The sequence below is a fragment of the Pagrus pagrus genome (genome assembly GCF_965226575.1).
Source record: "Pagrus pagrus genome assembly, chromosome: 11".
Taxonomy (NCBI): Eukaryota; Metazoa; Chordata; class Actinopteri; order Spariformes; family Sparidae; genus Pagrus; species Pagrus pagrus.
The window spans coordinates 5,223,061-5,250,965 of record NC_140195.1 but is presented as its reverse complement, the minus strand read 5'-3'; the positions used below and the strand labels follow the sequence as shown (position 1 = coordinate 5,250,965).

At 41.6% G+C, this 27,905-nt stretch overlaps 1 protein-coding gene across 3 annotated transcripts; it reads left to right on the top strand.

Annotated features, from left to right (window-relative positions):
- Positions 1–427: 427 nt before the first annotated feature.
- On the top strand, positions 428–27,905 carry vwa5b1 (von Willebrand factor A domain containing 5B1). Of its 3 annotated transcripts, none has more exons than XM_084368008.1 (22): positions 428–636; positions 3,207–3,363; positions 3,558–3,719; positions 5,164–5,383; positions 5,478–5,632; positions 6,836–6,967; positions 8,243–8,367; positions 9,638–9,814; positions 10,888–10,998; positions 12,177–12,379; positions 13,561–13,675; positions 13,879–14,064; positions 14,299–14,500; positions 14,844–15,043; positions 16,559–16,805; positions 17,949–18,242; positions 18,518–18,655; positions 20,025–20,159; positions 20,715–20,786; positions 21,224–21,293; positions 22,766–22,889; positions 24,882–27,905. In XM_084368008.1, the coding sequence occupies exons 2-22, from the start codon at positions 3,225–3,227 to the stop codon at positions 25,524–25,526; spliced, it is 3,852 nt and encodes a 1,283-aa protein (XP_084224134.1). In that variant the 5' UTR covers positions 428–636; positions 3,207–3,224; the 3' UTR covers positions 25,527–27,905. The 3 variants fall into 3 exon arrangements, with proteins under 3 accessions (XP_084224134.1, XP_084224133.1, XP_084224135.1); XM_084368007.1 differs by having other exon boundaries at positions 20,715–20,807; XM_084368009.1 differs by lacking the exons at positions 22,766–22,889; positions 24,882–27,905 and adding an exon at positions 22,339–22,419 and having other exon boundaries at positions 20,715–20,807.

Below are 27,905 nucleotides of genomic sequence, written 5' to 3'. Positions count from 1 at the left end.
GGGGGACGTGCAGTGCTCCCTCACCTCCCCATCTGCTCATTCAAGCCTCTTGTTTTTTTTTCTTTTCTCGCTCTTGGTGTCACAGTACATGTCATTTACCCTGATCCCTTGATATTAAAAAAAAAGGATACCTGAATGCTTCCCATCGATTGTCAGGGAGGGTTGGACTGAGTGGGTGGTGCTGATGCCCTGAATGCGCATCTGATGCAAAGGGGGGGATGTTTATTGGAAAGACTGGACCCTCTGTCTCATCCTCTCTCTCTCTCAAAGCCCTCCAACTCCAGCATCCACAGGGAGGAGGAGGAGGAGGAGGAGGTGGAGGAAGAAGAGGGGGAGGAGAATATATGAAACAGTTTTTGCAACCACATGTTGCTGAGCCTGATTGAGCTGCTGCTGCTGCTGCAGCTCCAACCTGCCTACCTTTCCTCTTTCTTTGCATTGTACGTCTAAAACTAACGATGTGGCCGCTGCATCTGTAGCTTCTGCCACCTGTGGCAGCACTCGTATTTCCCTCTACGCCACAGAGAGAGAACAATAAAAGGGGGGAACTGAGAGAGGTCGGAGAGGAGGAGGAGGATATCTTTCATGATAAGTGGACTTTTGACAGAGAGAGATCCTCGCTGACACAAATGAGAGGTAAGATAATCGAGCTGATCACATCAGATGCTTTTTTTAATGCGGCAGCGTGTCCTTTTAGATGATGCATAAATTAAACATCCCTGTCATTTGTTGTTGTTTTTTTTTGTTGAAAGGATGAAAAGGTCGAGCAGCGATGCATCCTTGATTTACTGTAAACAGAAAATCCAGACACCGTGTCCCAACAGGTGGTTAGCAGAGCATCTGCTCACTGTTTTGACACTAATGAGTGCAGAGGAGTGTGGCAGCGCCGGCAGGAAACGTTGAGTGTTGATGGTTTTGGTGGTCTTTTTTTTAAAAAACCCTGGAGGGGAAGCGGGGTGATTCATGTGACTGAGCCAAATCGGAAGAGAAGCATCATGGGACTGCCACTTTTAACACTAATTACTATAAGCCAAAAGGCTGTAAAGAAAGGGATGTGTTGGAAAACAACTGAATGCAACTAACTGAAACGTAGTTTTTTCAAGCAGTTTCGATCCCTTTCACCTTTTGTATCAGGTAGATCTTTGTAGTTTTGCATACATTTGTGTTCAGGGTCTGTTTCTCATCACTTTTGGTGCGAGCATTGGCAGTTTTTCTTTTATGAAGTCTTTCTTTTATCCACCTGTTACGAGGAGATCCATCTTTCTAGAGAGATAAGAGGCTTTATTCCCATTTGCTTTCTCAAGCCGGCTGGACACATGATGGCACTGTTGAGACAGACAACTAAATGGTCTGTAATTACATCTGTATGACCTTTTCCTCGCTGTAGATAACCATATGTGCCGACGGTGACTATTAGAAAGACTGATTGAATTTGTTATTGATTCTGAAGGACTTCTTATGTAGCCAGCGGTGTTGGGAAGTTGTGTCAGACCAGTTGAACCACATTTTGAATTCTTCTAAGTGGCAGAATGATTTTGTGGTTCGTCTGAATGAAACAGATTGCCTGGTGCATTAATTGCAATCAGTCACGGTATCCAAAATAAAAGGCACACTTGAGTGATGCTACTGGTCAATCAGCAGGCAAGCAAGCCAGCCAGCAAGCCAGCAAGCCAGCCAGCAAGCAGAGCTGTCTCTATGGAAATTGCTTTCGTCATAACGCTTCCTATCAAGCCTGTGCTGTGGCTCTGGTCGTGCAGCAGACACAGACCCTTGACAGCGCATAACCAAGATTGCTGGCGGAGGAGACGACATTAAGAATGAAACACAGCCCCGAAGCTACCAGATAATCTTATTTTATAACTTACACAATTAACGATGCTGCATTCCTCCCTGAGCATTTATCTTAATCTATCTCAAGTTTCTGTTTTTCACCTCACATGACACTGAAACATTGTTGGTTTACAGCTGAATGTGTTTTTCTAGCTTTGACATTTATCTCGAATGCTTAAAGTGCCCGTGTCACACACGATGCTCCTTGGTTTGTACATCATTTTGTTGTAGATTATTGAGGTTGCAATAAACCTTATGCACCGAGCTGACATCTAGATAACTGCTTCATTTAGTTTCAGAGAATTGAATGGGGCCACGCTGGGTGTTTTATATCATTGCTAGGGAACAAAAGCGGTATAAAAGCAGAAAAAAAGAAAGGCTATTAGCTGCTATTGAGTGAATGAACAGTAGAAAATGCATAAACGAAAGAAATAATTTTAACTTAACATTATTAAATGCTCTGGTTTAACTGGGATTACATTCAAAGCCTATTTCACACCGTTTTAAACATGTATTTCAAAATGCCCTTTTACAAATGTCTGTTTTAATTTGATAATGGCATTTTTTCCAATTAACAATTCAATTTAGTGATACTTTTCATTCCATAATATTACTTTTCATTACAGCTACATGGCTAAATCTCGCTGAAGCAAGCAAACTCAACAACTGCTATCTGATTTAGCCGTTTAGCACCTGCTAGCTAAAGCAACAATCATGCTAAATTGATTGTAGTTAACAATCTGAAGTAGCCTCGAGCCTAATATCACCTTTTAATCCATTTAACGTTAGTTTAACAAGATAATTGTAGGTCTACCTAGCTGGCTAACTAATTAGCTAGGCGAGGTCGTGTGTGCTTGGTTTATTTTACCAGTGTCAACAGCAGTGGCTAACGTTAGCTAAATTCAAGCTACCTCCGCAGTGTTTGGTTTTCTTTCTTCAGAAGAGAAAGACACACAACTCTGGCTTCTGTGGTTGCAACAGGAGGTAGCTAACAATGCTAACACTGAGATGCTGAGTAATAGGCTGATCAAAGCTCAAAAGCCAGCCTAACTTTGTTATGTTACATGAAAAAAATAGTGATGCTAGCTTGTTTCTACGTCCATGCACTGTGTTTATTTACAGTTTTAGCGAGTTGGTTGATTCAGAATAACCGCTTAAGTTTTGCTGAATAACTTTGGCATATTTAGCTAAAAGGAGCTAGCCATAACAGGCTAAATTTGGTCTAAAAATGTATTTTACACAATTAAAATAATATTTTACACAATTCGTATGATTGTCCTGTTCATATGTATTTATTATTGAACACTACTGGTGATAGCATTTGTTTCTGACAAGTACATTTACATGATGAGTCTCTTTTTATCCAAACTAACCAGAATCCTAAAAGCAGCACCATGCCTGGACTCATTAACAAGGAGAACCGGGGCGCTCTGCCCCTCAGTGTCTCTGACATCACTTCCTGTGTCCGGGGTTACACTCTGGCCATGACAGCCTCTATGACCTATGAAAATATCGAGGATCATGCAATTGAGGGTGAGTATGTACACTACAGGAGATTAATTTGTTTACTTCAGCCGGGGCTCGGTCGATGTGAACACTAGCTCAACTAATTTAAAAGCCACCTTATGCTCTGAAACACTGTTATCGACTGAATATGCTTGTCTACTGCCTCAGGTTTGTTATTATTCCTGTTTGTTGTTATTATTCCTCCTCCTACTGCCTGCCAGGGATCTTCATTTATCCGCTGGAGGAAAATTCCATCGTCGTGGGGTTTGAGTCCATGATATCCAGTCAGATTATAACGCTGCAAGTCAAAGACAAGGCAAAAATTGAAGACTGTTATCTGGATTACTGCAACACGTCTAATGGGGCCCTCCAGAGTGGCAGCGGTAAGGTTAAAGCTGCTCTAATCAATTTTTGTTATTTAATCAATGAATGATATTACCATATGAAATGTGAAAGGCTTGTAGTGATGAAGCCCACAGAGAATTATAACCTATGTAGCGTCAACAAAGACTTTTTTTAGGCAACAAGGAACTTCAAAAAGAAGGAAGGGTCATTACGTTACCGAATCTTGCCAACATATCTACGTCGTATGATATCTGATGAAGAAATGCCTCCAGAAAAAATGAAAGAACACACTTAAAAGTAGGCTAAAGACTGGGTTTTAGTGTGTTTCTCCATGCATCTCCTATATACTTCAATACAGCTGGCACCAAAGCAAGACTGGAGGACCAAAATGACCTTTGTCTTGCCACCTGGCAGCCATCTTGGCAACGCCCTATCTAAATGAGCCCTAACTTTATGTCCAGTGGTCACTGGGACATAAAAAACTGCATGTAGAGAAGCACGTAGGATCACCAGTCAAATCTGATTATATAACCACTTATAACCTATAACCTGTCTTGGTAATCCTGTGCATTAGCATGATACCCTCCATCTTCAGTCCCTATTAGAAGTCCATCTACAGCCGCACCACATTGATTGAAGCTGTCGTGAATCTCAACTGCGCGCTCGAGTCAGTACAACAACACAAATGGCTGTTATGTTTCCTGGTTTGGCTGTGATAAAGCAGATGATTGGCTTTTAGGGAGAAGGGGTGGGATACGTGTCACACGACAACCATCTTTGCAGTTCTCTATTGAAAATCTCCTCTCTTATAACGTTAGCTCATTGTTTTGGTTTTCTGTCCTGCAACTTTAATTTGATTTACTCTCACCGCTCCCATCAATCCCTTTTCCAGCAGCAGCAACATGCAGATGTTTTCAGTGAAAAACATCAAATAAACTATACACAACCTGCTTTGAAAGAGAGGGTCTAAGGAAAGACAGGTTGCATTATGGGATATGTAGGAATGGCATCATTTTTAAGCTTGACTACTACAAAAGACTAAGAGTCTGCCTCTGGTACTTAGATGTGTGCCTCACGAGTCCCCCAGTTTTATGGAAGATAGATAGTATTTAGAGATATAATTATGGGTTAGGTTTACAGTACAGTAGGTGGATACAGTACATGGTATAATAATAACATCATAGTATCGTACTTCACTCAAACAAAGATGTAGAAATAACTCCTGTATAATTAACTCTGAGGACAAGCCTTTGAAAGACAGCACTATCAATATATGAGCCCGAGCTCTTTCTTAAGATGCAGCTGCGTTTTGTACCAAGCTCCTAATCAGAGCAGCAGCAGTGACATTTACTTTAGACCAGATTAAAGAGAAGAATCAAGAAGGGAATCAAAGACGAAATTCATCAAGACTTACAGAGCTTAAATGAGTCTGAATGATGTTTAAGGCCTCAGAAGATTACTAATCTAGTCTGGGTGTTTCAGGACACATAGTGATGGATGAGGACCTGGAGAAGACAGTGTTGGTGGTTAACCTCGGGGTCATCCCTCCTATGGAGACGGTCCATGTTCTGGTCAGTACCTCCTCTGAGCTCTCCACCCTTCCAAGCGGAGGCATCCGGGTCTCATCTCCACCGGTGTGCACGCCTCGGGTACAGAGGACCATCAATGAGGAGCAGGGACTATCCCCAAACTTCTCCAGAACGTAAGAAAATACATGAATTTATTCGTTCCTTCAGTCACACACTAATATTTCATGTGTTCATTCAAGATGGCCCCATTTTAATGTTGTTTTTTAGGCGGGACAGGCATACAGGTGCCTCAAGTCCTCACGATCAAACTCCCAACTCCCCTCAGCTGTGGTTGGCTTCGCTGTTACAGGAGGAGGTCATCAACTCCATGGACTACGAGTTTAACTTCCAGCTGGAGATACGGGCTCCCTATCTCCTCGCAGGTCAGAGGATTCGTGTTTCTCTTCGGGGCAAATCCACCTGTCAAGTGTGGATTTTGCACCCATGAGCTATTGAGAAATAAAACTAGAGTTTGTCAGTGTGTGTAACGGCACAACAGGCCCGATCACTTCAGATATCCTGTTATCATGAACTGCATTTCAGTGCTCCCTGAAAGCTGTGCAGAAATAGTATGTATTTATACTGATGTGTGTGTGTTTTGCTCTGGGAATCTGTTTTAGATGAGAAGATTGAGAACGCTCTCATATTTATTGATCTGATACGACAGGAGGTGTTAGCTGAGCTCAGCATGAAGACAGGAAACAGGCACAAACAGTGAATCTGTCTCCGTCCAGATGTACCACCACCTCTAAACTCACTAAATCACACTTTGTATCTAATTTGTTTAATCTGTGCAAAATTCAAAGGGTACGAAACAACAAGCTGCGGTTTTAAGAAGGTTATAGGCTGGACCCAAGGCACACCTGTATCCATATCAGTGCAAAATGGCCTCTCTAATCTTCATCTACTAATGGCAAATAAAATTCAAGAATTCACTGAAAGGTCACCGAATTGAAAATGAAGTGAACTTCTCCGCACAAGACAGCGATCCATTTTCCCTCCAGGTTATCCTCCTGCACACTGGCAGTGAGTCGCGACCTTTGAAGTGTCACGCTCGGATAATTCCCACCACCTGACAATTGATTCGTGTGAAAAGCGAAATACTGGGGTCCCCTGAAAAAAGGTTTTTAAAAGGATTTCTCCTTGGGTTTATAATTTGCCTCATCACACCATGTGGGAAACACTCTGCTGCTGGACTACTTCTTGAGTTGAGAGCAGAGATTTAAAGTCTTGTCTTAGGCGGCACCAGCCATGAAATAGCTTCAGAGGTGGATTTTCTCACCTTTAGACGGAGCCAGACTAGCTGTTTCCACTTGTTTGCAGTGTTTAAGCTAAGCTAAGCTAAGTAGCTTCATATTTATCTTACAGAAAAGAGATATAGCTTTCAAAATGTCGACCTATTCCTTTAAAACTTAACAAAAGTTGTGATTTTGCACATCGTGAAGATTCTCGCATTGTATCTTTAAATCTTTTTTTGAAATTCGTGCTCTTATAAATGTGAGTCATTTCAGTGCTCTGTTATTGTTGTTATTACTGGAAGCGGCGCCGCTGGTTATTTGATCTGCTGTGGTTGCTGCTCTGTGTAGGTGTGGAGAGCCCGTCTCATGCCATCCGAGCCGACGCGGACCCTCTGGCCCGCTCTGCCACCAGCGTCGTCATCACTCTGGCCGACAAGTACACTTACGACTGTCCTGTCGAAATCCTCATCTACCCCAGCGGTAGGTCAACAGCCTCCCGGCTCTCCTCACCCTCTCCTCCCCTCTCTGGTGCAATTTTTTTTTTAAATTGTTCATTTCAGCTCTGCTACAGCATTTCTTGTGTTAAGCTTGTAATCAGATCAGATTCGAGGTGATTCACTGCCTCACTTTGTGTGTGCGCTCAAGTGCCTCATCAGGGAAAAAAAAGGTCCTACTCCTGTTGTTAATGCATGACATGCCAGCGGAGTCAGACTCCATTGTGTGGGAGTGCAGTGTCAGCGCTCGTCTCTCCCTCTCTCGCTGCCGTCTTGACCTATAGTATGTGCGGGCCAGTTGTCTCCCAGAGGCAGGAATTGAGCCATGGCCTCGCTGATCCAATAGGCTTCTTATGAAGGTTTTGTTCACAAACAGACCGGCTGCCTGCGCTCGGCAATTTAATCCAGCTCAGACCGGTGCTGCGGGTTCAATCACAACACGGATGCTCAGCTGGGGAGGAGAGATGGAGGAAAACTGAAATGCATTACAAATTATATGTTGATTAATGGCAGAAACACAGGCTGTGTGTTATTTAATTACTACAGGTTTTAGGGGTTAAGACATTTAAAGACATTTTTCAATATCACATAGAAGGCAATTGTGTCGGTGTCATTGTCTCCACAGCCAAAGTAAGAAATATATCGATGAAAACCAGCAGTTTGATCAGCACGTGCGTGAATTTATTTGCATTTATACATATTTTTGACACATTTATAACACTAAAGTACAATAGTATCAATAATGAATCAGTACACATTACACAAGACCTGGGACACTGGATGGATGAATGGATTAAGCAATTAAAAAGCGATTAATTAATTAAAGATGCACATATGAATTGAGATTTTCCAGCCAGGTTTTGCTAAAATTACATACAAAACATTTCTATACCTAAAGTTACGGGCCGCTTCTTGCAAGACTTTTAAACTGAAGCTTTTCTTATGAGGAAGCTCGAAACAATGTTTTTCAGAACCTGCAGAGAAACAACGGTCCAAATCCCCAGGATTCACTCAACCCTCTGAGCTAATTCTGCAGTCCTGAGACCCAGCTGTGGTGCAGCATCTTTATTTGCAATCACCTCTTGATTCTTTCATCATTATGGGGATAATTCAGCACCACAGATTTCCACTCTTCCCCCACCATGAGCTGCTACTGCTACAGCACTTGGGTGTCAATTTTGGGCATTGTCCATCTGCTTTATAATCTGCCTGTAATATTTATAGCCATGTTTTATGTCCTGAACCAACTGTGTCACTTCAGAGCCTCATCTGCCACATGTGCTCATCGAGAACGGAGACATGACGCAGGAGGAGTACGATGAGTATCTTCACGGCCGGAGCGATTTCATCAAGGCCACCAAGAAGGACTCCAGCAACGAGAGGAAAGTGAGTGTGACATCGACATCAGCAACACGTACCTGAACTGATGGCAACACAGTCATGCTGGTATTATTATGGGGGAGCGTGGTGGAGACTACACTGCAATATCATGAACAATGCCATGCAACAAAGGCTTCAGAGTTTATGACCTGTGTTCACCCTCTGTAGGTCTATAGAATCAGTTGATTTAAGAAAAAGGGTTTAAAGTTATGTCTTAATTATCATTTAACCTATTTTCTTTTTTAAATTTCAGTCAAATTTTACCCAAAATTGCAGATACTGCACTCAAACTTGGATAATCTTGAAAGAATGCAAGTATCTACAAACTAAATGTCCTTGTATCTTTCTTGCTATTTTGCGTGTGAAATGATTAGCTATTTATAATCCACAAGCAATTAAATATATGTTTATCTGTTTTGCAAGCGGTCAATTTTATTTATATCAAAGCTAAGACACGGAATATATAGCTAGAGCAGGTTTAGACCAATCTCTTTACCTTTCTTTCTTTAATAAGACATATATTGCAATATTTATACTGAAATAATATAATGAATATGTGTACAAGTCAGTACATGTAGACATGAGCTCAGAAAAATAACATGAAATCTATTTATCAGAAGCTCAGGTGGCAGTTAGCCTACTGCTGCTTAGCTACTTTAGCTACTTGGTTAGCATTAGCAGGAGTTTAACTAGCCTCGTTTTTGTTCTACATCAGGACAAGATTTAGCTACTTAAATAATTTACGTGGAATAACAAACTACCATTATGTAATCTTTTTAATTTCAGATAACGGCGGCTAATCTTATTTTAGCTTTAGCTAAAGCTAGCTGTGGCTGTCTCATGCTGTTTTCATGGAGATTATTTACAGTACAGTTACTGTGTTTTGTAAGTTAATGTTTATCTTATTCCAGCTCAACATTACAATTTTCAATCTGCTTTGTTTATTCACTGATGAGGGTCCTGTGTGTGTCCTTTCACATCTCCGCCATGATGAGGTTGTTAAGTGACCAGCAGACCGAAACAGGAGAAGAGAGACAGAGAGCCATAAAAATGTGTTTCTATGGAAACACTCCAGAGGCTTACCTCATTCAGCCAGGAATTTCCGGCACATCTACAATAATTGACGAGCTCTATCTTATTGACCTGATCGCTCGTCTCTCTTTCATGCCTTCTTTCAAGTGTTAAATTAAAGCCTGCGCAAAAATTCACAATAGGTCCACTTATCTCACGGGGCAGAAATCCCTCCATTACTGATGCTTCTTCTGCCTTTTTCCAGGTAGATATCATTCACAGGCGGCTCCATAAGGACATCCTCCACAACCCTGTGGTCATGTTGAACTTCTGCCCCGACCTCAAGTCCATCAGCTCAGACCTGAGGAAGGTTCACGGCGAGTTTATCTTCCTCATTGACCGCAGCGGCAGCATGAGCGGGGTTAACATCAACCGTGTGAAGGTATTTCGTCCTCAGTTTGGCCTGAGGTCTTATATTTCTTGAATATACATTCAGGCAGACGCTGATTTACATATAAATTGAAATATATCCCACATCATCACCAGTTTAAAGATAAATTCTTCCCCTCTAAAAAATGATATTTGCCGATTACAGGGAATTTGTTCAAGTGTATTATAGTCGACATCAGACATGCACGTTTTTTTAAGAGATCAAATTAAACGCCGGTGTATCAAACACATTATAAACACGATATGTCATCAGAGGCTGTGATTCTGGCCGTCCTGATTCTGCAGTCTTTGGAGATTATAGATGTGGTTAGCCAACTGTGTGAAGGGCATGTACACACGGATATTGATCAGACAAATCATTCATTATTCACCAAATGTCTCCCAGTTGCTAGGTTTTAGACAGCAGCGGTCTTTGAGGCCTTATCAGACTTCGTGTGACGTTTCTTCAATACCTACACAGACAGTATTTTCTATTTAAATTTTATTTGGCAGCTTGTGCACTGATGCTGCTTAATGATGTGATGCTGACTGGTGTTGACTTGTGACTCAGCTTTTTACAGGATGAGTCTGGGCCCAAGGCCAGGGTGATGATGTAACGACTGTTTACCACTGATCTTTTGAGAAATCCTGCAGAATACGATATGAACATTACAGCATTACATACTGAATTTTTTTCTTTGTTGATGCACCTGAGCAGACTTGTCTGGCCAATGTGGTCTTTGTGCATTTCACATGAGTGAAGGTTGAGTGCTATTCATCCAGCTCAACTGCTCTTTCACTGTAGAAGAGGCAGTGATGGATGAAATGACACTGCGTGACGCCGCTCTCTCCTCTCCTTGAGAAAGTCTGCTGTGCAGCGGTGACAGCTGTGCAGAGCACTGTGCTGCCATTCAACCAGACATTCAGTAGTCGTAGCTGTATTACACTGGAAACCATCAAACAGTTCAACAGGACACTAAGCACCTAATGAGCAGAAGAGTTTTGCCTTTTTTTTATTCTTCACAGTCTTTGTTCTATTTTTTCTGGACATGAACTTAATCTGCTCTCTGCCTCTCTCTCCCTCAGGACGCCATGGTGGTGATTCTCAAGAGCCTGGTGCCCGGCTGCCTTTTTAACATCATAGGCTTCGGCTCTACGTTCAAATCCCTGTTCACCAGCAGCCAGAACTATGACGAGGTAAAGCAGTCCTGCAAGATATCACTGCAAGATATGTGACCTAACTTGATGCAGATGTGATGGAAGAATCTGTGTTAACTACACAGTATATACTCGACTGTTACTCAAGAATGAATAATGATAATAACTTGATTTATATGGTGCTTTACAAACAGGGTATACAGTTGAAACAGTAAAAGAAAGCAGGGTTACATGGTACATATGTATGAACAGGTAGATAATACAGTATAATTTCCTTGAAACATTGACTTTAAGTATTTTAATTACATATAAAATGTCCATTTAATTATATGATATAAGTTCTTCGCAAAGTATTTCTGTCATGTTGAGTCGATGTGAATAAATTAAAAAACTTAGTTTGCTTAACTTGAGTATATACAGATAACTTTTATTTAATTTATATTTTATTATTTCTTTTATTTATTCATATCAACTCAACGTGAATATTTTGCATTAAATGATGTACTTTTCACTTGTGTGATAGAATTACACAGAAATTTTTATTTATGAGAATAAGACATAAATCAAATGATCACTATGAGAGGGGTTTTAAGTAAAAATAGGTTTCCAGACGAGATTTAAAAGAGGACACTGAGGGACACAGCTGAGGATCAACGGTTACATACAGGCTCAAAGTTAGAAGTGTCGTTACCCAGACACTGCTTTAAAAGTTGTCAATAAAAGCTGCAGATCATTTCTAAAACCGACAGGCAACCAGTGAAGAGAAGCAAGAACTGGAGTTTCTTTTTTTTGAATGAGCTAAAAGGCTTACAGTCTCCCTTTGAACAAGCTGGAGGCTTTTCTGAGTAAGACCAGCATGAAGGCCAGTGCAATACTCTCAGTGTGATGTATCAAAAGCATGAATGAGCTTTTCAAGTTCGAGTTTTTGAGGACAACTTCTGAATCAAAAATCATGTCTCAGCACGTCATGGCAGCAGATTCACATTTGATGTTAGGCCACCAAGATGTGACTGAATATCAGCGGTGATATCGACGGGGGGGCAGACAACAGGATTTCTAAGTTGAGGAAGTTCTCAGACTAAAACAATCCCCAGGTCGTCTGAATCATTGGCTCCGAGGGGGACATAAAGCAGAGCATCGGCCGTGCAGCAGTGAAAATTAATGTTAAACCATTAAACCGCATAAACCATTCTATCTTCCTTATTTCCACCACCCAGGATGCCCTGGCTCTGGCTTGTGAGTATATCAGAAAGATCAGAGCTGACATGGGAGGGACCAACATCCTGGATCCGCTCAACTGGATCCTGAGGCAGCCGATGTTCAGCGGACACCCCCGCCTGCTCTTTCTGCTCACCGACGGGGCCGTCAGCAACACGGGCAAAGTTATCGAGCTGGTCCGCAGCCATGCACGTCACATCAGGCAAGTATTACTTCCGCACTCTGAGCTTCACTCTGAATGTTAGAAATCAATACTGAGTGACATTTTGGGGATGTTGTCTAAGTGGAGCCTTTGTTGTCTAAGCTGCTGTGGCCTCTGAACACATTACAGAATTACCCGGTTGTTTCTAGGTGTGATCGCAGACAGTGCAGCACATGATGTACCACTCACAGTGACGCTCAATATGTTTGGTAGCTGCTTGTTTTTTTTTTTTTAAGTAAGCGTGTTAGAAACCATTGTAGTATTAACAGCACTGGCAGAGAAGCTACATGTAGTGTCAAAGCTAAGCAAACATCCAAAAATCACATCCAGGGATTTAACACCTGGTTATGGAGCTGTAATCCCCTCGAAATGAAATCTTGGAATATGAATGCATTGGTCAGCCATGTGATCATGACACGGAGAAATATGTGAAGCCTTGATTTTAGATTTAAAAGAATAAAATTGCTTAAAAGCTGCATCTAGAGGAAGGAAACAGTAATTCTCCCTGAAGGCTGCGAGCACCAGCTGAGAGCGAGCGCCGGTGGCACCGTAGATCCGCGGTACACAGGGAAATCACTTCATTTTGCAGCTCGCATATACGTCTCACACTGTAGATCCCTCTCCTGAGTCACTCCGGAAAATAATTGACTTTTGTCTTCCCCCCCTTTTAATGGATGACTGCCCCCAGATGATTGCATTAGGTACACAGAGCTTGGCCAACTCATCGGCACTTCCTGCATCATTATCGCACTGTGTTTACAAATCAGCGCAGCCAGTCAGAGACCAGATCTGTTCTGTAAAAATCCATGTTTAGGTTTTTTCACTATATGGAGAAGACGTTTCCTTTTTAATCTGAAGTCTGTGATCTCATTAAAAATGCGGAGGGAGGTAGCTGGTGAGATGAAATTAGCCAGCTCATCCCTCAGTGAGAAATAAGGAAGGAAAATAGTAAAAGAAAGCATCAACCCACCTCCCAGGAGACCTGTAGAAGCAGCAGGATGCCTCATATAATTCTCTAATTGTCTCGTTTTTTATTTCAAATCCGTGTTTCACAAATTAGATTGTTTATAGTTCATCTATCGCCGAGCCATCTATATTGATCTCTGTGAAGACACCTGTTGTCGTGCGCACATAAAGGTCGATCCGTCCATGGAGCTGCGGTGTTTAATGTGTTTGTGCAGATGTTTCACGTTCGGCATTGGGCAGAACGCCTGCAGGAGGCTGGTGCAGGGACTGGCGACAGTTTCCAGAGGAACGGCGGAGTTCCTGACCGACGGAGAGAGGCTGCAGCCCAAGGTACTCATTTCCAGCTTTGTGAATCACTCCAAATGACAGCCAGCTATTCTTCAGACCACTGGAGAGCCATTATTCTGGTGCTTTCCAAGCAACAAGTGTCTGCCAATTAGGAAATCATATCTCGGAGATGCTTTCAGTTGATGCACTAGTCGTCCAGAAGCTATGTTTTATATCTTAAAGCCTTTTTTTTTTTTCTCGCACAGATGATAAAGTCCCTGAAGAAAACCATGTCTCCGGTACTCAGTGACATTTCCATCGAATGGCTGTTTCCCGAGACCAAAGAAGTGCTGCTGTCACCTGTGGGCAACACCTTCCTGTTTCCAGGGGACAGTCTGATTGGCTACAGCGTGGCTTGCGACACCACGCGCTACCACGCCAACCCCAAATCTGTAAGTGCAAGACAGCTGCTGAAAGGAGACAAATGACATGCGAGAACTTTAAAATCCACCATGAGTCTGTTTAAATCGTTTGTTTCATTGAATCTAATTATCTGAAAGGTGTTCCCAGGGAGATACAATGAAGGGCCGAGGCTAACTATGAAGAAGCTTTTTAATCAAGCCTTGTGAATGGGTCTTTGTGCGAGCACTTGTCCTGGATGTGTCACCGATTAATAACCCCAACAGGATAAAAGGAGGCGGTACAGCATGATGCGCTCCGTTGAGTCAGCCAGCTCTGTGTTTTACCACTCCCAAGAAGAGGACCCGGTGAAGACAGGTGTGGACAGCCAGGGGTCCTACAGGGACACACTGTCTGGACCTCTGTATGACTCATACCAGGACTCCATGACAGACAGCAGCCCTGCCACCGCAGAGCAAGATGCCATGGGTAAGAAACTACGTGCGTGAACTACTGATGACATTCAGATGAAATAACCTGTTAAGCTGAAGGGGCCAGCTGATGTATGTAATCGCAGTGGAGGTAGATATTAGCGCTAGATCAGAAAATGGAAAAAACGTCTTTAAAGTACCTCAAAATTACTCAAAAGTACAGTACTTGAGTAAATAAAAAGTGTTTATGTGACATACAATTTTGTACAGATACTCAGGGATCCCAGTCAGTGCATCACACAGATTGTCACCACCTTTTAGTGCAGATATTCATGTCTCCCTCAGGATGACCTGTAATAAATGCGGTGATCCCTATTTCTATTTTTTGAACGAAACATCAGGGTTTGATTCGAAGACGTCTCCGAGAAGGCGAGCGTACAGCACCAACCAGATAACAGACTACAACCCGGCGAAGAAGGTGTACACTCCCAGCGATCCCAGCTCTGTGGCGGCGAAGAACCCGCTGAGGAGAGCCAAAGTCCAGGAGCTGATCGGCCAGATGAGCCCCGAGCACGAGACGCAGTGGAGGAACGACTACCAGGTGTGATCCCACGCTGGGAAGAGAAGTAATGATCGCTTCAAAAAAAATAACCTGCTGTGGTTCAGTTTGGAAAAATGGTTCAGCGGTTGTTTCTGATTCAGTTTGTGATTTAACTCAAAACTCAAACCAGTGACTCCAAACTGAGCTTTTCTTTAATAATAACAATAATACACATTTTAAATCAGTATTCAGACAGTGTTGACAAATTGAACAGCTATCTGACCCATGTCTGGACTGGGGTATAATAAAGAACAGACTAATGTGCTCTCCTCAGTAATTAAGGGGCGAAATGTAGGACTGGTAATTACTTTTCAATATTCCTCAGGGGGCATCTTAGTAACACTAGAATGAGTTCATCAAGCTATGGAGAAATTACTTCTTCTCTTCACTGCGCTCATGCCATGATTAAGCGAGATCCAATGATGAAACAACAATATAGTGACTTCCTATTTATTTGTTTGTTTGTTATTGCCACATAAGTGAAAGAAATATAAACTAAGGCGTTAATTTAACCTTCTGCGAGAGGGTTGAGAAGACGAAACTCAAAACAGGATAAAACAATCCTTCCACTTATAATAATCAAGCTCTCTCCCACATTTTAAAGGCTTCGTCTTTGTGGTAGTAGACTCACAAGTACCAGTCATTACCCCAGATGGCGACGATGTGATTTTTATAGTCAGAAGTCAAAACTCTTCTCCCAGGATTTATTCATCATTTTGTAAACATGCACGTATTTTGTAGCTACAGAAGGTCACCCTTAGCTCGGCCTAATGTTTTTGGTCTTTTGGTCTGATAAAATGAGAAGCTCGATCCCAAGTTTGACATTTCTGTACAATTTTCTGACATTTTATAAAACACACCAGGCTTAAAAATGAGAAAATCGCCACATTCATCAGGAATAAAAATAATTCTTAGTTGCAGCCCAGTTTCAGTTCCATCACGCAACAGATGTCTTTTCCTGGCGTATTTTTGAACGACTTTATGTGATATTTCTTTTGAGCACATAGTCAAAAGTCTGTATGTCACTTATCACTTAAAGGTGCCATATGTATGAATTGGTCACCAGTTGAAATTATACTCCAAGCAAATAGGGGGCAGCATATCGCCAGAGTAAACACTTACTGTTACTAACTGAAGCTACCGCTGGCTAGTTAGCTCAGTTACCGTGTGGCTAGTGGTCCGAACTGGGAGCCCGGAGCACTGGGGAAGTGTTGGTGCACACGTCTTGGACAGGAGCCTTGGACTGGTATGGGAAGGGGCTAGCCGGTTAGCATGCTAACCTCAGTAGATATCTCTGCAACACAATACATAGACATCATGATGTTATTTCTTTGAATCCTGTTGATAATTTCTGTTAAATTTTGACTGTTTCCAACTAAAATTCGTACGTATTGCACCTTTAAAAGCACTATGAGATAAAAGCCCTGGGTGAACACACTACAATGCCCAGAAATACAATTTGCAGATGATTGCATCAGGGTATTTAAAACCAAAAAAAAAACGTTTTGTTTTCAGCCACAGCTGGCAAGCCTGTGCGCCACATCTTCCAGAGGGCGTCCTGCCAGCTGTCACCGGCCGCTCCCTCAGCAGGAGCCCATTCTGCAGCAGGAAGCCGACTCAGAGCTTCATTTCCATCCCCAGCCTGAGGACAATCCTCAGCTCAGCGGCGGCGGCGCACCGCCAGCAGCTCGCAACACCGCTGGGGACGGCGGATCCAAATCATCCACTGACAGCCCATCTGTAGGCAGCGTCGGAGATACAGGTGAGACCACAAACACGAGAAATCTGTTTCACAGAAAAATGATTTATTGAATACGTCTGGATGTCCATAGTTTATGTTGGGTTGAATCTGTGTTTTTGTTTGTTTTTCTTGTTAAATATGTTTGTTAGTATAAAAGTATGAAAATGAAAAAGTATAAAAAAGTGGCTTTTTCTACGGGCAGCTATGCACGGGACTATTTCTTGGCTCGGACCAGTGACCTACTGGAGTCTGTACAAATGAAAGTAATGAGATATAATATGTTAGCTATTGAGCTGTTGGACAGAGGCAGGCATGCTGTCTGCCGCAGTCTTAATGCTAAGCTAACATGATATCATGATATACTCCAATACATAACCCCCTTGTATCTTTATTTTTTGTACAAATTAAACAAAGAAGTTATAACCTGTTATTTTCTGATCTTTAGAGGTGATGGTTTGACAAAGCAGGTGATCTGCTCCCCCTGTGTCCAAGCTAAACTAAGATAATTGGCTGCTGGCTTCATCTTAAAAGTGACAGTACAGAGTGGTATCAATTTCCTTATCGAACTCAGCGCAATAAAACAGAGAAGCCTATCAGAGCGTTCAATACTAATCCCTGTGTTCTGTTTGTTTTCTTGTTAATGATTTGTGTGTATTTATTCAGTACTCGTGTGCTGTCGACATTGAAAATGAGGACATGTCCTCAATGATCTCTTAAAGTTTGAATGAATGAATAAATGAAAAATTCAAACAAAAGCTGCTTTGGAAGCAATTATAGAGTAATACGACTACGAGCCCTTGAATTCGAGCCGAGACCGCAGCGGTTTTTATTCAGCCTGATGTGGAAAAAAATGGATTTTAAAGGCAAACATCCCAAATCTAAAATGAGCAAGGCCGACACTTTAGTCTTGGCAGAATCGAGCAAAGAGTCTCTTGAGGAAGACAGGAAATGTTTTCTTTAAATATAGGAACAAAACAGAAAATTAATCAGGAGATGAATAAGGAAGAAATGAAGTAGCGCTTTAGGAAACAACAACTGGAGGTCCATTCAAGCAGGAAACGTGATGAAACAAGTGAGCAGCAGCAGGTGACGAGCTTTAGATAGATTGAATACATGTCGACCAACAAACTCAGGAATCAAACCTCGCTCCTGTGATATTTTCAGATGGATACGGACACCAGCTATGTCAAGCAGAAACCCCGCAGGAGACCCACATGTCAGATCTGGGTGCAGCCAACCAGCACAAAGGCGACTGCAAGGCCGTGGTGTCCGGACTGCTGTGTGGGAAACCGGCGAAGTGGGAGGTCGTCTTTGACATCCGGCCCTTCCTGAACGGCCGGGAACGCGAGGAGAAGGTTCACGAGGAGCTGTGGAACGAGACCTTCCACCACCTGGCCGGACGCTCCATCATACACGACTTCGAGCACATGGCGGATAAGGAGTGCGAGATCGAGCACGGTGAGCTCCAGGGGCATTTAAAGGATAAGTTCACCCAAAAGTGATCTGCTAATCTAGCTTAGGTCAGCTTCATATTTAAAGGACAGATATGAGAGTCCACAAGGAAGCAAATAAACATGTTTCCAAAAATGTCGAATTATTCCTTTTACGCATTTCATGTATGTGTAATCAATGGTTTACATTATTCAATATTATGTAATACAGTGTAATGTTATATAATATGATGTAATTGTATTATATGTCATGTAATCATTTGTGTTTATTATCATTCACAGGCTCTGGGAGGAAGTATCAGCTATACGCTATTCACACCAGCAAGGCCTGCAATATACTGAGCAAATACACAGCGTTCATCCCCATCGACCTGGACACTAATGAGTATTTGCAGACATGTATTGAATACATAAACCCCAGTAAGTCTTGAGGGATTTAATGTGGAGAAGTCCTTATAGCACAGATTGTTCGGTCCTCACCACATATTTGAACAGAGTGTCCACAAACGGGAACAAGTTTTCCTTCTTCTTCTGTTTTTAGATTGCTTAGTTGAGCCAGGAAGTGTGGCACTATAAAGCTGACTTGTGTGTGCTAAAATGAATCATCTTGTCAAGTAAATTATTCTCTCATTTGGGAAATATGCTTATCGGCTTTCTTGCCAAAAGCGAGATAAGAAGATTAATAGTACTCTCATTAAATCAGAAGCTACAGCCGGCAAACAGGTAGAGTCGTTTATCTAAACATAAAAAGCTACAAAGGTAAAAAAAAAAAAAAAAAAGCCAGCAGCGAGCAGTGCTACAGCTTTCTAATTAACATGATTAGAGCCGACACAATAAATCAGTTCATCTATTTGTGAGTCATCAGAAAGCCAACTGGCAACATTTTCAAGTTTGCAAATATTCTCTGGTTCTAGTCTCTTGAATTTGAATATTTGCTGGGCACACTTTCACATGTTTTGCCTCGGGCTGTTAAAACTGGTGATGGACATTATTCACAACTCTTTGTGACATTTCACAGACGATTAATCGAGTAAATGAGAAAATAACCAACAGATAGACTGACAATCAAAATTTCATTAACTGCAGCCCTAAAAATGTCTAGTTGTTAGTATTTTCATCAGGGGTTATATCTACTTATGTGTGCTGGGTTGTTTCTTGGCTTCAACGACTTCCTGAAGTTCTGCAAGGAACCTATGCAAGAAAATATACATAGAACCAACAACAACGTTTGTTTGCAGTAACTTGGATAAAAAAAACACTGCTTTCCCTTTTTTCATGATGTTGTCTCAAAGTGTAAACATCTAATGTTTGATGCTGTCATACGTATCTCAATAATAACAACTCCCAAACTGGCAACAAAGTATATAAAAGGAGCACAACAGAAACGTATGATAGGCTGGACCACCGTGTTTAACTATTTATATGTTTATTTATTTAAGTCACAGCTCAAGATGACAACAAAAATAAACACATTTGTCGATTTCACATATCTCTGTAATGTTAATGGACCGCCAGCTGTCAGTCAGGAAGTGACTGCATTTAATTCATGTCTGTTGCTATGCTTTTATTTCATGAGGAATTTTTTTGAGGTTGCCAGACAACCAGTGGAGACAGAAAATAAGCATATTTCCCAAAATATCGAACTATTCCTTCACCTGGTGTACCCGTACTGAGACTATACTGTGATTCTGGTTCAGGAAAACAAGGATCGATTCAAAATCGTATTAATCTATAAACACTTTCAAATTGTGTCTCCCTACATTAAAAAAGATACTACTTTTGTTTTCAGGTGAAGGTCTGAAGAGGGGCTCACACTCCAGCTCTCGCTCAGGGAGCAGGAAGAACAGAGGGTACTCCATCGGACTTGGTCGCTCTCAGTCTGGCGGCATGTCCGAGGAAGCTGAAGAAGTCCTTCTGCCCAACAGTAGGCTGCATTTCATATAATCAGGTCCCCTTTCGATCCAAACTTGATGGCTAACGAATAAATACAGCAGAAAGAAATAAGAAAAGAGCTGCAGAGAAAAGGTATAAATATTTTATTCAGTGAAGGTTGTGAGTCAAAGGAACATCTATCTTCTGGGGCGGATTTGATATGAGATCTCCCAAAGTTTATGTTTATTTATTCTAATACGACCTCATTGGAAATGAGAAGATTGCAGCCTTGCATCTCCAGCACCAGGAGCTGTAAGGTACTGAGCCCTTCAGACAGCTGAGTGGTGCTTTACATTAAAAATACTTCAACTTCAGGAAAAGGGCACGACACTTTAAATTGGTTTTCAGTGGTGGCATGGCAACAGCAGGAGCTAAGACTAGCACTCTGCTTCAACATCTGCTTGGCGATGCCAGTTAAAAAAAGAGGCGCACAGTGGGCACAGATGCAGACGAATTGCATCAGTGTTGCCTGGTAATTGCCTCTTGTTTAAAGACGACAACATCCAGTTAGGTTTTGTGAAAATCAATCTTTTTCTGACTGTCTTAGATGCAGAGGAGGGTGTCTCTCCGTGCAGCACCCCCTCCTCCTCCGGCTGGGAGAGATGTAGCTTCACAGAGGGTAAGAGCATCACATCAACCGGTCAGTAAATTTGCTGTATGTCATCAATTTACCTCCGCAAAGACCTTCAATATACAAAAAAACTTGCCCGGCAGTCTCTTGTTATTTTCTGGGGCAACACTATTGTATTGCTCCAAATGTGAAACATGAGATTATTGACATTTTAGTCCCCTCTTTTTCTAAGTGACTGTAGAAGAAGGTACAATTTAGTGGCTTGTATTGACACACGCTGTCTGGACCTTTTTCAAAAACACAATGAGAAGCGTTTCACCTGCAGAGGAGAGCTGGACTGTAAGTCCTCCACTGTCACTGTCACATCTCAGTGGGTGTGTTTCACTCCTTTATTGTGTGAGACTCATGTTGAGAAGTCACAGAAAATGCCACTGCTTCTTTCTCTGTCTCCTTCCCTCGACTAACTCTGCCTTTCTGTCTCCAAGTCTCCCAAAGGAGTCCGTCTGTGACCTCTGACCAGTCGCAGAAATCAGTGGAGAGCCTGTTTTCTGCCAGGTGGGTGTTTGGAGACTGGCTGGCTATATACAGCTGTGGCACCACAGCATGAGTGCACACAGGGACATCAGCACTATAATTATTTATAACTATTGCATTACAAGGAAGAGAAGCTACCTGACGTTTTCATCTTTATCCATTTCTGTCAGCTGATTTAGACTTTTAGCTCATGTTGTCTTGAAGTCAATACAGAGAGTCTATAGCCACGCTTGCAGCGCTGTACTCAGACGGCGAAGGCTGGTTGGAAAGCTGGCCTTGAAAAGAAAAGGGGCCAGGCGCCATTATGTAAGAGAATAATGGCACGCATTTGCAGACAGTCTCTCCTGCAAGGCATTCATAGTGTCGCACTCGGAGGCCGACAAAAGTGACAGAAATAGTTGCGTAAGGAAAGAAAAGAGAAAGCTTAGAAAGACGGTGTTCAAGCCCTGACTCCTTTCTCACCTCCACACAGCCGACAAATTGCTGCATGGAGAGTGCGATTGTGTGATTGTCAGGTTCAGAAGGCTCTAGAAATTGTTTAACGCTGTGCTGGTGGCAGACAGGTGTGTTTGTGTGTATGTGAGTGTGTGTGTCACTGGCCTCTTTAATCACAGCAGTGTGTGCACTTGTATGTTCTTACCCTTAGCACTTAAATCATAGCACTTATGTGCTTAAGGTATCCTTGATAAATAGCAGCTACCATGCTCAGACGAGGGCTTGAAAATTGTTTATATTTTTCATTCTTACTTTATCGACGGTGAAAGTTTGTGGTTTCTTTCTTGTGACAAATGTGCTGGACGTTTTGGACAAAGTGTCCGCTAAACATCATGTTTAGGCTTAAAATATCTGTTTTTGTCACCACAAATAGGGTTAGATATACAACAGATATAAACATTTGTTGGTATCACGCTTTTAAATTTTGAAACAGTGTGGTACTACTTACTATGGAAGTCAGAACAAAAACATGTAATATGGCCACGATATGTGATATGACACGTTTTGTTTGAGTACAAATTTGAACGAATCAGCGGTTTGCAGAAATGTTAACTGCCAACATTTTATCCAGGTGACTGGGCTGGCGCTAGAGGAAGGTAAAAGGATCACCAAAGTTCATATAAGTCATCCTGCGGGGGACGTGAATGTCTGCAGGAAATTTCATGGCAATCCATCTTAGAGACATTTTACATAAAACCTCACTGTGGTGCTGGAGGAAAAGTCAGGGGATCACCAAAGTCATTAGGATTCATCCTCTGAATACCATGCATGTAAATACAAAAGGTTATTATAATACATCGAACAGTTCAGTCTGAAACAAGGTGACTTAATCCTCATTACACTCAATTTACTGGATTCCAATGATATGTAAAACTACAGATGTACCAGATAACCAAAAGAAATTGCTTTCCCTGTCGTGATGGAGATTAAATCTAATAGTGATGTGTGTTTCACATACACTGAGATTTAAACGTGCTTCTCCCACTCTCCTGTTTAAGGTTGGCCCTCAGCAGGACGCGTCTCCTGACTCGAGCTGCCAAAGGATTTATGTGTCGATCTCACAGCAAGTCCGGTGATTCAATTGGAGAGAGCGACAACGAGAACAAAGACTACATTCCTCTGGTGGGTAGCTAAATCCAGACGTGTGAATGCTCTGTCAACCTGGATGTGTTGTGATGGAAGCTAATTTGAACAGAAGGTAGATTTGTCAAAATCTGTTGAGCCAGTAAAAGAAAGGAAAGGGAAGGAAATACATCCCCAATTCATCCCATCGCTCTGAAAGAAGGAAACAAAGGATAACATTTAAAAATACGGAGGTGATAAAAAGAGGAAGTCATTGTTGGATACCAGCAATTTAATCAGATATATACAGTTTATACTCTTACTTAAAAAGGGAGAATTCATTGTTAAGGTAATTAACTGTCTTTCTCCACATTTGCTGTTTGGCACCTTTAAAATGTCTGAAAACGACGAGACCTTTGTCATGTTGAGTTGTGTACTTTTGTATTACAAAAACTTTCAGACAATGTTCAATCTCAGAAAACTTTGAATTGCAATTTAATTCAAGGTAACGGTCCATTTCATTTGGTCGCTATAACCTCCGAGAGAGAGTCAGAGATCGAGGAAGGAGGTCGCTAAATATGACTAAACTTAAGATTAATAAAACTCTAGATAGATTTTCATCAGCAGTGGTGGTTATCTAAATGTAGACAACAACTCCCATGATCCCACGCTACTTATATCTTCTGTTTTGTTTTGATTGAGAGACCTTCAGGGGCTGAAATTACTATACTCACTGTGCACTTTATATTTCACAATAGACTGTATCCATGACTGACCGTGGAAGGACTCATATAAATCTTAGCCAACTAAACTTTGCAAACAGTAAAAAAAAAAAATTGGTGTTTTAAGAAACTTTTTCTGAGTAATGCCTTTTTTTCTGTCCAGCAAAAGTAATTGCCTGTGATAGAAATATCCTGTGTAATTTGACCTCTGCTTAGAGGCCAGAAGCACCGTCTGGACTTAACTGTAATATTGTGAGGCCTTCTCTGAAACCACCATGACCTTGAAGAAGACTCTAATTATTCTGTGCCTGCCAGCTGGTTCATGTTTTATTCATCACTTTTCAATTTCAGTGAAAAGAATATGTCTGTCAAAAATAATCACAAATGCTACCCTCAAAGTGATTTACCTTCCTTTAACAACTACCAAACAGGTATGTTATTGCAAAGCACCTCACGTCCTGCACCTGATTGGAGGAGGAAGTAATGAGCCATAGAAGACTCTTGTTACAAAATGCAGTGCAGTGCAGAACCACTCACCTCTTGTTTTATTGCTTGTCAAGTATTAAAAAAACATGAATTGCAGGGGAATAAATACACCCAACTCTGTGGGGCTTGGCATTGAAAACAAAGTTTGGCATCGACAACAAAACCTGACCTGTAACGGGAAACGCTGGCACTGAAACAAATATTTGGTACTAAATCATTCTACTGAATAACAAAACAAAGTCAAAATTATTTTATTTTAGTTAGATATTTTTATACTGTTAGTGATTTTTAATTGTTGAAAACACAGGGCTCTATCTTACGCATGCCTTATTTTCACGCCCAGCGCCCATGTCGTGTAAATAGCAAATGTTCTTGCGCCCACCTGTGCATCTCTGGGCGAGTTGGTTGTAAAATGAGGTGTGCTTTGGCGCATTGCTATCAATCTAAAGTCAATGGTGCAGTGTTTTTCCTGCTATTTAAAGGGCACATTATTCAGATACTAAGGTGGCTTCACAAAGCGCGTACACTCTACTTTAATGATTTTTTATTTAATGTGCGCAGTACTGTCACTGCAGCAAATATCGTGACACAGTTAGACAGCAAAACTAAAAGCTGTAAAAACTCTCCAGAGGAAACAGAATTAAACTTTTATCTTCAGAAATACATTTTTTTAAACGGCTCTGATGGAGCTCAGGATTCATCATTCTCAATTATTTTACTGTAAGAACCTGAACTGTGTGTGCAACCTTTTGACCCATACCCCTCCTCCTCTACAAGTACCAAAGTACCAAAATATGCAAAAAAAAAAACAGTACTGTAAGTCAACCTTTTAACTTGTGCACAGGTGTTGTTGCAGTTGGCTAGCGGTGCATTTCCCCTGGACACAGCTCTGTGTGAAGCCATTAACGTGCCCATGGACAAGCTAAAGTGGACCTCCCCCTTCAACAGCCATCGCAGCAGCCTGGGCCACCTGTCTCACTCCAGCAGCCGCCGGGCTGAGAGCGCCGATGACGGACACAGATCCCAATGCGAGCCCGAAACACATCATCAACCTGCAGAGCACACTGCAGGCACTTCTTATCTGAGCGCCGGGATGGTGGATGCTGGTCGTTCCCCATTAGTCAGTCCGTCCACCCCTGCTGACCCGCAGCTCTCCCCACACTCCCAGGTGGACAGTGGACGGGGTTCTGGTTCAGGGGGCTTGGAAACAGCATCGCCCAGCCCCCTGAAGAGGATGCTGGATCCGGAGAGCATGGTGTGGGCCACAGCTGTAGCCCTCGCCTGGCTGGAACACAGCTCCGCCAGTTACTTCATCGAATGGGAAATGGTAGCCGCCAAAGCCAGCATGTGGTTGAGTGCGCAGGACATCCCAGAGGGCCGAGACTTAGCCTCCATCAAGTCTGCTGCCAACCAGCTCTTCATCATCCTCAGACACTGGGATGAAAACCTGCAACTGAACATGCTCTGTTACAACCCGAACAGCGTCTGAGGCTGAAAGAACTCAATTCCATTATGATACTATGCTAACCGAGGCTGTGCTATTCTCTCTTCAGCAGTATGTCCTCTGGAGTCTGATATTGCTGTTGCAGTTGTGAACAATGTGTATCTTCTTCTTCTTCTGTCCGTGTGCTGTTCCCTCCAAACATATCAGGCTCCTCAGAGGCACTTTGTGCAAGCTCTTACCTCGCTGGTGCCATATACTGTAGCTGGATTAACGCGGGACCTAATCTGAGTTATGCCACAGATTTGAGTTTCATGGGGAAGAAAGTCAGTGTTAAATTAGTAGCATGCTGGATCAATGTCATCAACATCTGAGAAAAGCTCTTATTGCCATCATATTGATGTTATGGGGAGAATGCTGCAAAACATTAAGAGAATACTGTTCCTTTGTCACAGACTGTTTTTACATCTCTACAGCATTTCCTGAATTGATTGTATCGTGGAAAAATGTTACAAGACATCTGCATACGTGGAAGCAGTTCTGCCTGTCTTTTCTAATGCCCGTTACCATTATAGTGTTTGCCATTTTTTGCTTTTTGATTATAGCAGAAGACAGAAAAATATGCAAAACGCTAAAGAAAATAGAAAATATCTGCTGACATTTGGTTAAAAAATACGTGGCTTTGGTGGGAATCTATAAATGTGTATCCCACTAGCATGTTATTTACTGTTAATTATTTAATGATACATACAGTTTATATTTTTTCACTTATCTGAGTATACCTGTCTGAGAGTTTTTGATCATGCATTACATTCAGAGGGAGTAACAGACCTGGAGTCGGTTGCACCAACTGTTTGCAAGCTCAATATCAGTCTAGATGTAAGCTAAGTATATAGGGTTGCACCTTAGAAACTAGTTCTTACAGAGTAGAAGAAGAATCTTTGTATTATCATGTATCCCCAACGAATTTTGCATTTTTAAGACACGTAAACGCCTTTTAATTCAATCATGGAGTATTTATTGACGTACTTTATGTTGTAGAACAAAACCTGAAAGTCTTTTAAGCTTGTGTTAACCTCATTTCAGCCATTTAACCGAAAACTCATTCACTTCGAGACAAGAGAAATGGAAGTAAGTAACTAATTTCTAGGTCTTAGTACTCATTCCTGCGGCACTCAGTGGCTTCCTGTAAACATAATTTGTTAATTGGATGGAATTAACGATGTTTCCAAACAACCAATTTACACATTACTTAAGTCTTTACTGACAAAGACATTGTTCAGGTTTTAATGGTGAAACCTGATTTAAAGGTGTTATTGACAACATCGCTGTTGTTCAAATCATCTGCTACCATAAAAATGGTTGCCAGTTGGCTAACGTTGCTAACACAAGCTAGCAAATGTTAACGTTGCTAACGCTAGCTTGGTGTGGACGAAGCCCAGTCGTGAACACCACATGATACCAATGGCGTTATACGATTGGCTCACAAATGTCGTCAGAAGCTGAAACCAACTGTCAGAATCATAACACAGAAATAAACAAAACAATCATGTTGGACCAGACAACATTTTTTAAATGATTAATTCACAATCATAATGATGTTTTTAAGGGAAAGTGATACTTTAATTCTGCACCTTTCTAGAAGCTCTGTCGATGTATTACTTTTAAGAATGTTTTATCGACATAAAAACATTACAAATATTACCTTTAATAATTAAATAAATTAGTTTGAAACACAATCTCAAAATAACACAATCTTGCTGGTGCAACCCATTCCTAAAGGCATATGGGCAGCGATCAACAGTCCTACTCTGGGAATCAAAGAAGAGGGAGCCCTGCTTGTTCAGTCATTCTCACAGCTCATTTACCGCAAGTGCCTAACCAAGGTTTAAAGTCAGCAGAAAATGTAGATCTGTTCACTGCAGTTTAATCAGTGTGGGTAATGATTGTTACTTTTTCTTAAATATATAGTAGGTACCCGATCTTTTCTTTTTTCTTGAATCTGTGTTTGGCCTATGTAGACATCTTTCAGTATTTATTTTCCTCATTTTCCCATCACAGTTGTTGCTTTACTCAGGTATTTATTAATTTTTTCACTCAGGCTGAGTTGCATGAATCCTTCTGCATGAACACAGGTGTTTATGTTATGATGTTTAATGGCTGAATTGCCACATTGGAGCCAGTAGCGCACTACTTTGCTCTCTGAAATGAGAAAAACAGTAGATGTCATATAGTGCTGTAATTGCAGTAGTAGGTGCAGCTGTAATTGTTGTATTTTTATGTACTGAGTCAGCTGTATAGTGCAGTATCTTTCAACTTGCTGTGTGTGCCTTTACAATGGTTGTTGACTGTTTGAGGCTGTTGAAGAGTCTGTAGTGTCTTTATAACTGTCGATGCTATGATCTGCTCTGCAGGTGCATGTAATAA

What these genes read in the sequence shown, in the direction of transcription:
- vwa5b1 (XM_084368007.1), top strand. Translation starts at nt 3,225, where the DNA reads ATGCCTGGACTCATTAACAAGGAGAACCGGGGCGCTCTGCCCCTCAGT. An exon ending in AATCCTCATCTACCCCAGCG is followed by an intron (nt 6,968 to 8,242) that starts GTAGGTCAACAG and finishes GTGTCACTTCAG; the next exon opens with AGCCTCATCTGCCACATGTG. An exon ending in ACCACGCCAACCCCAAATCT is followed by an intron (nt 14,065 to 14,298) that starts GTAAGTGCAAGA and finishes TAACCCCAACAG; the next exon opens with GATAAAAGGAGGCGGTACAG.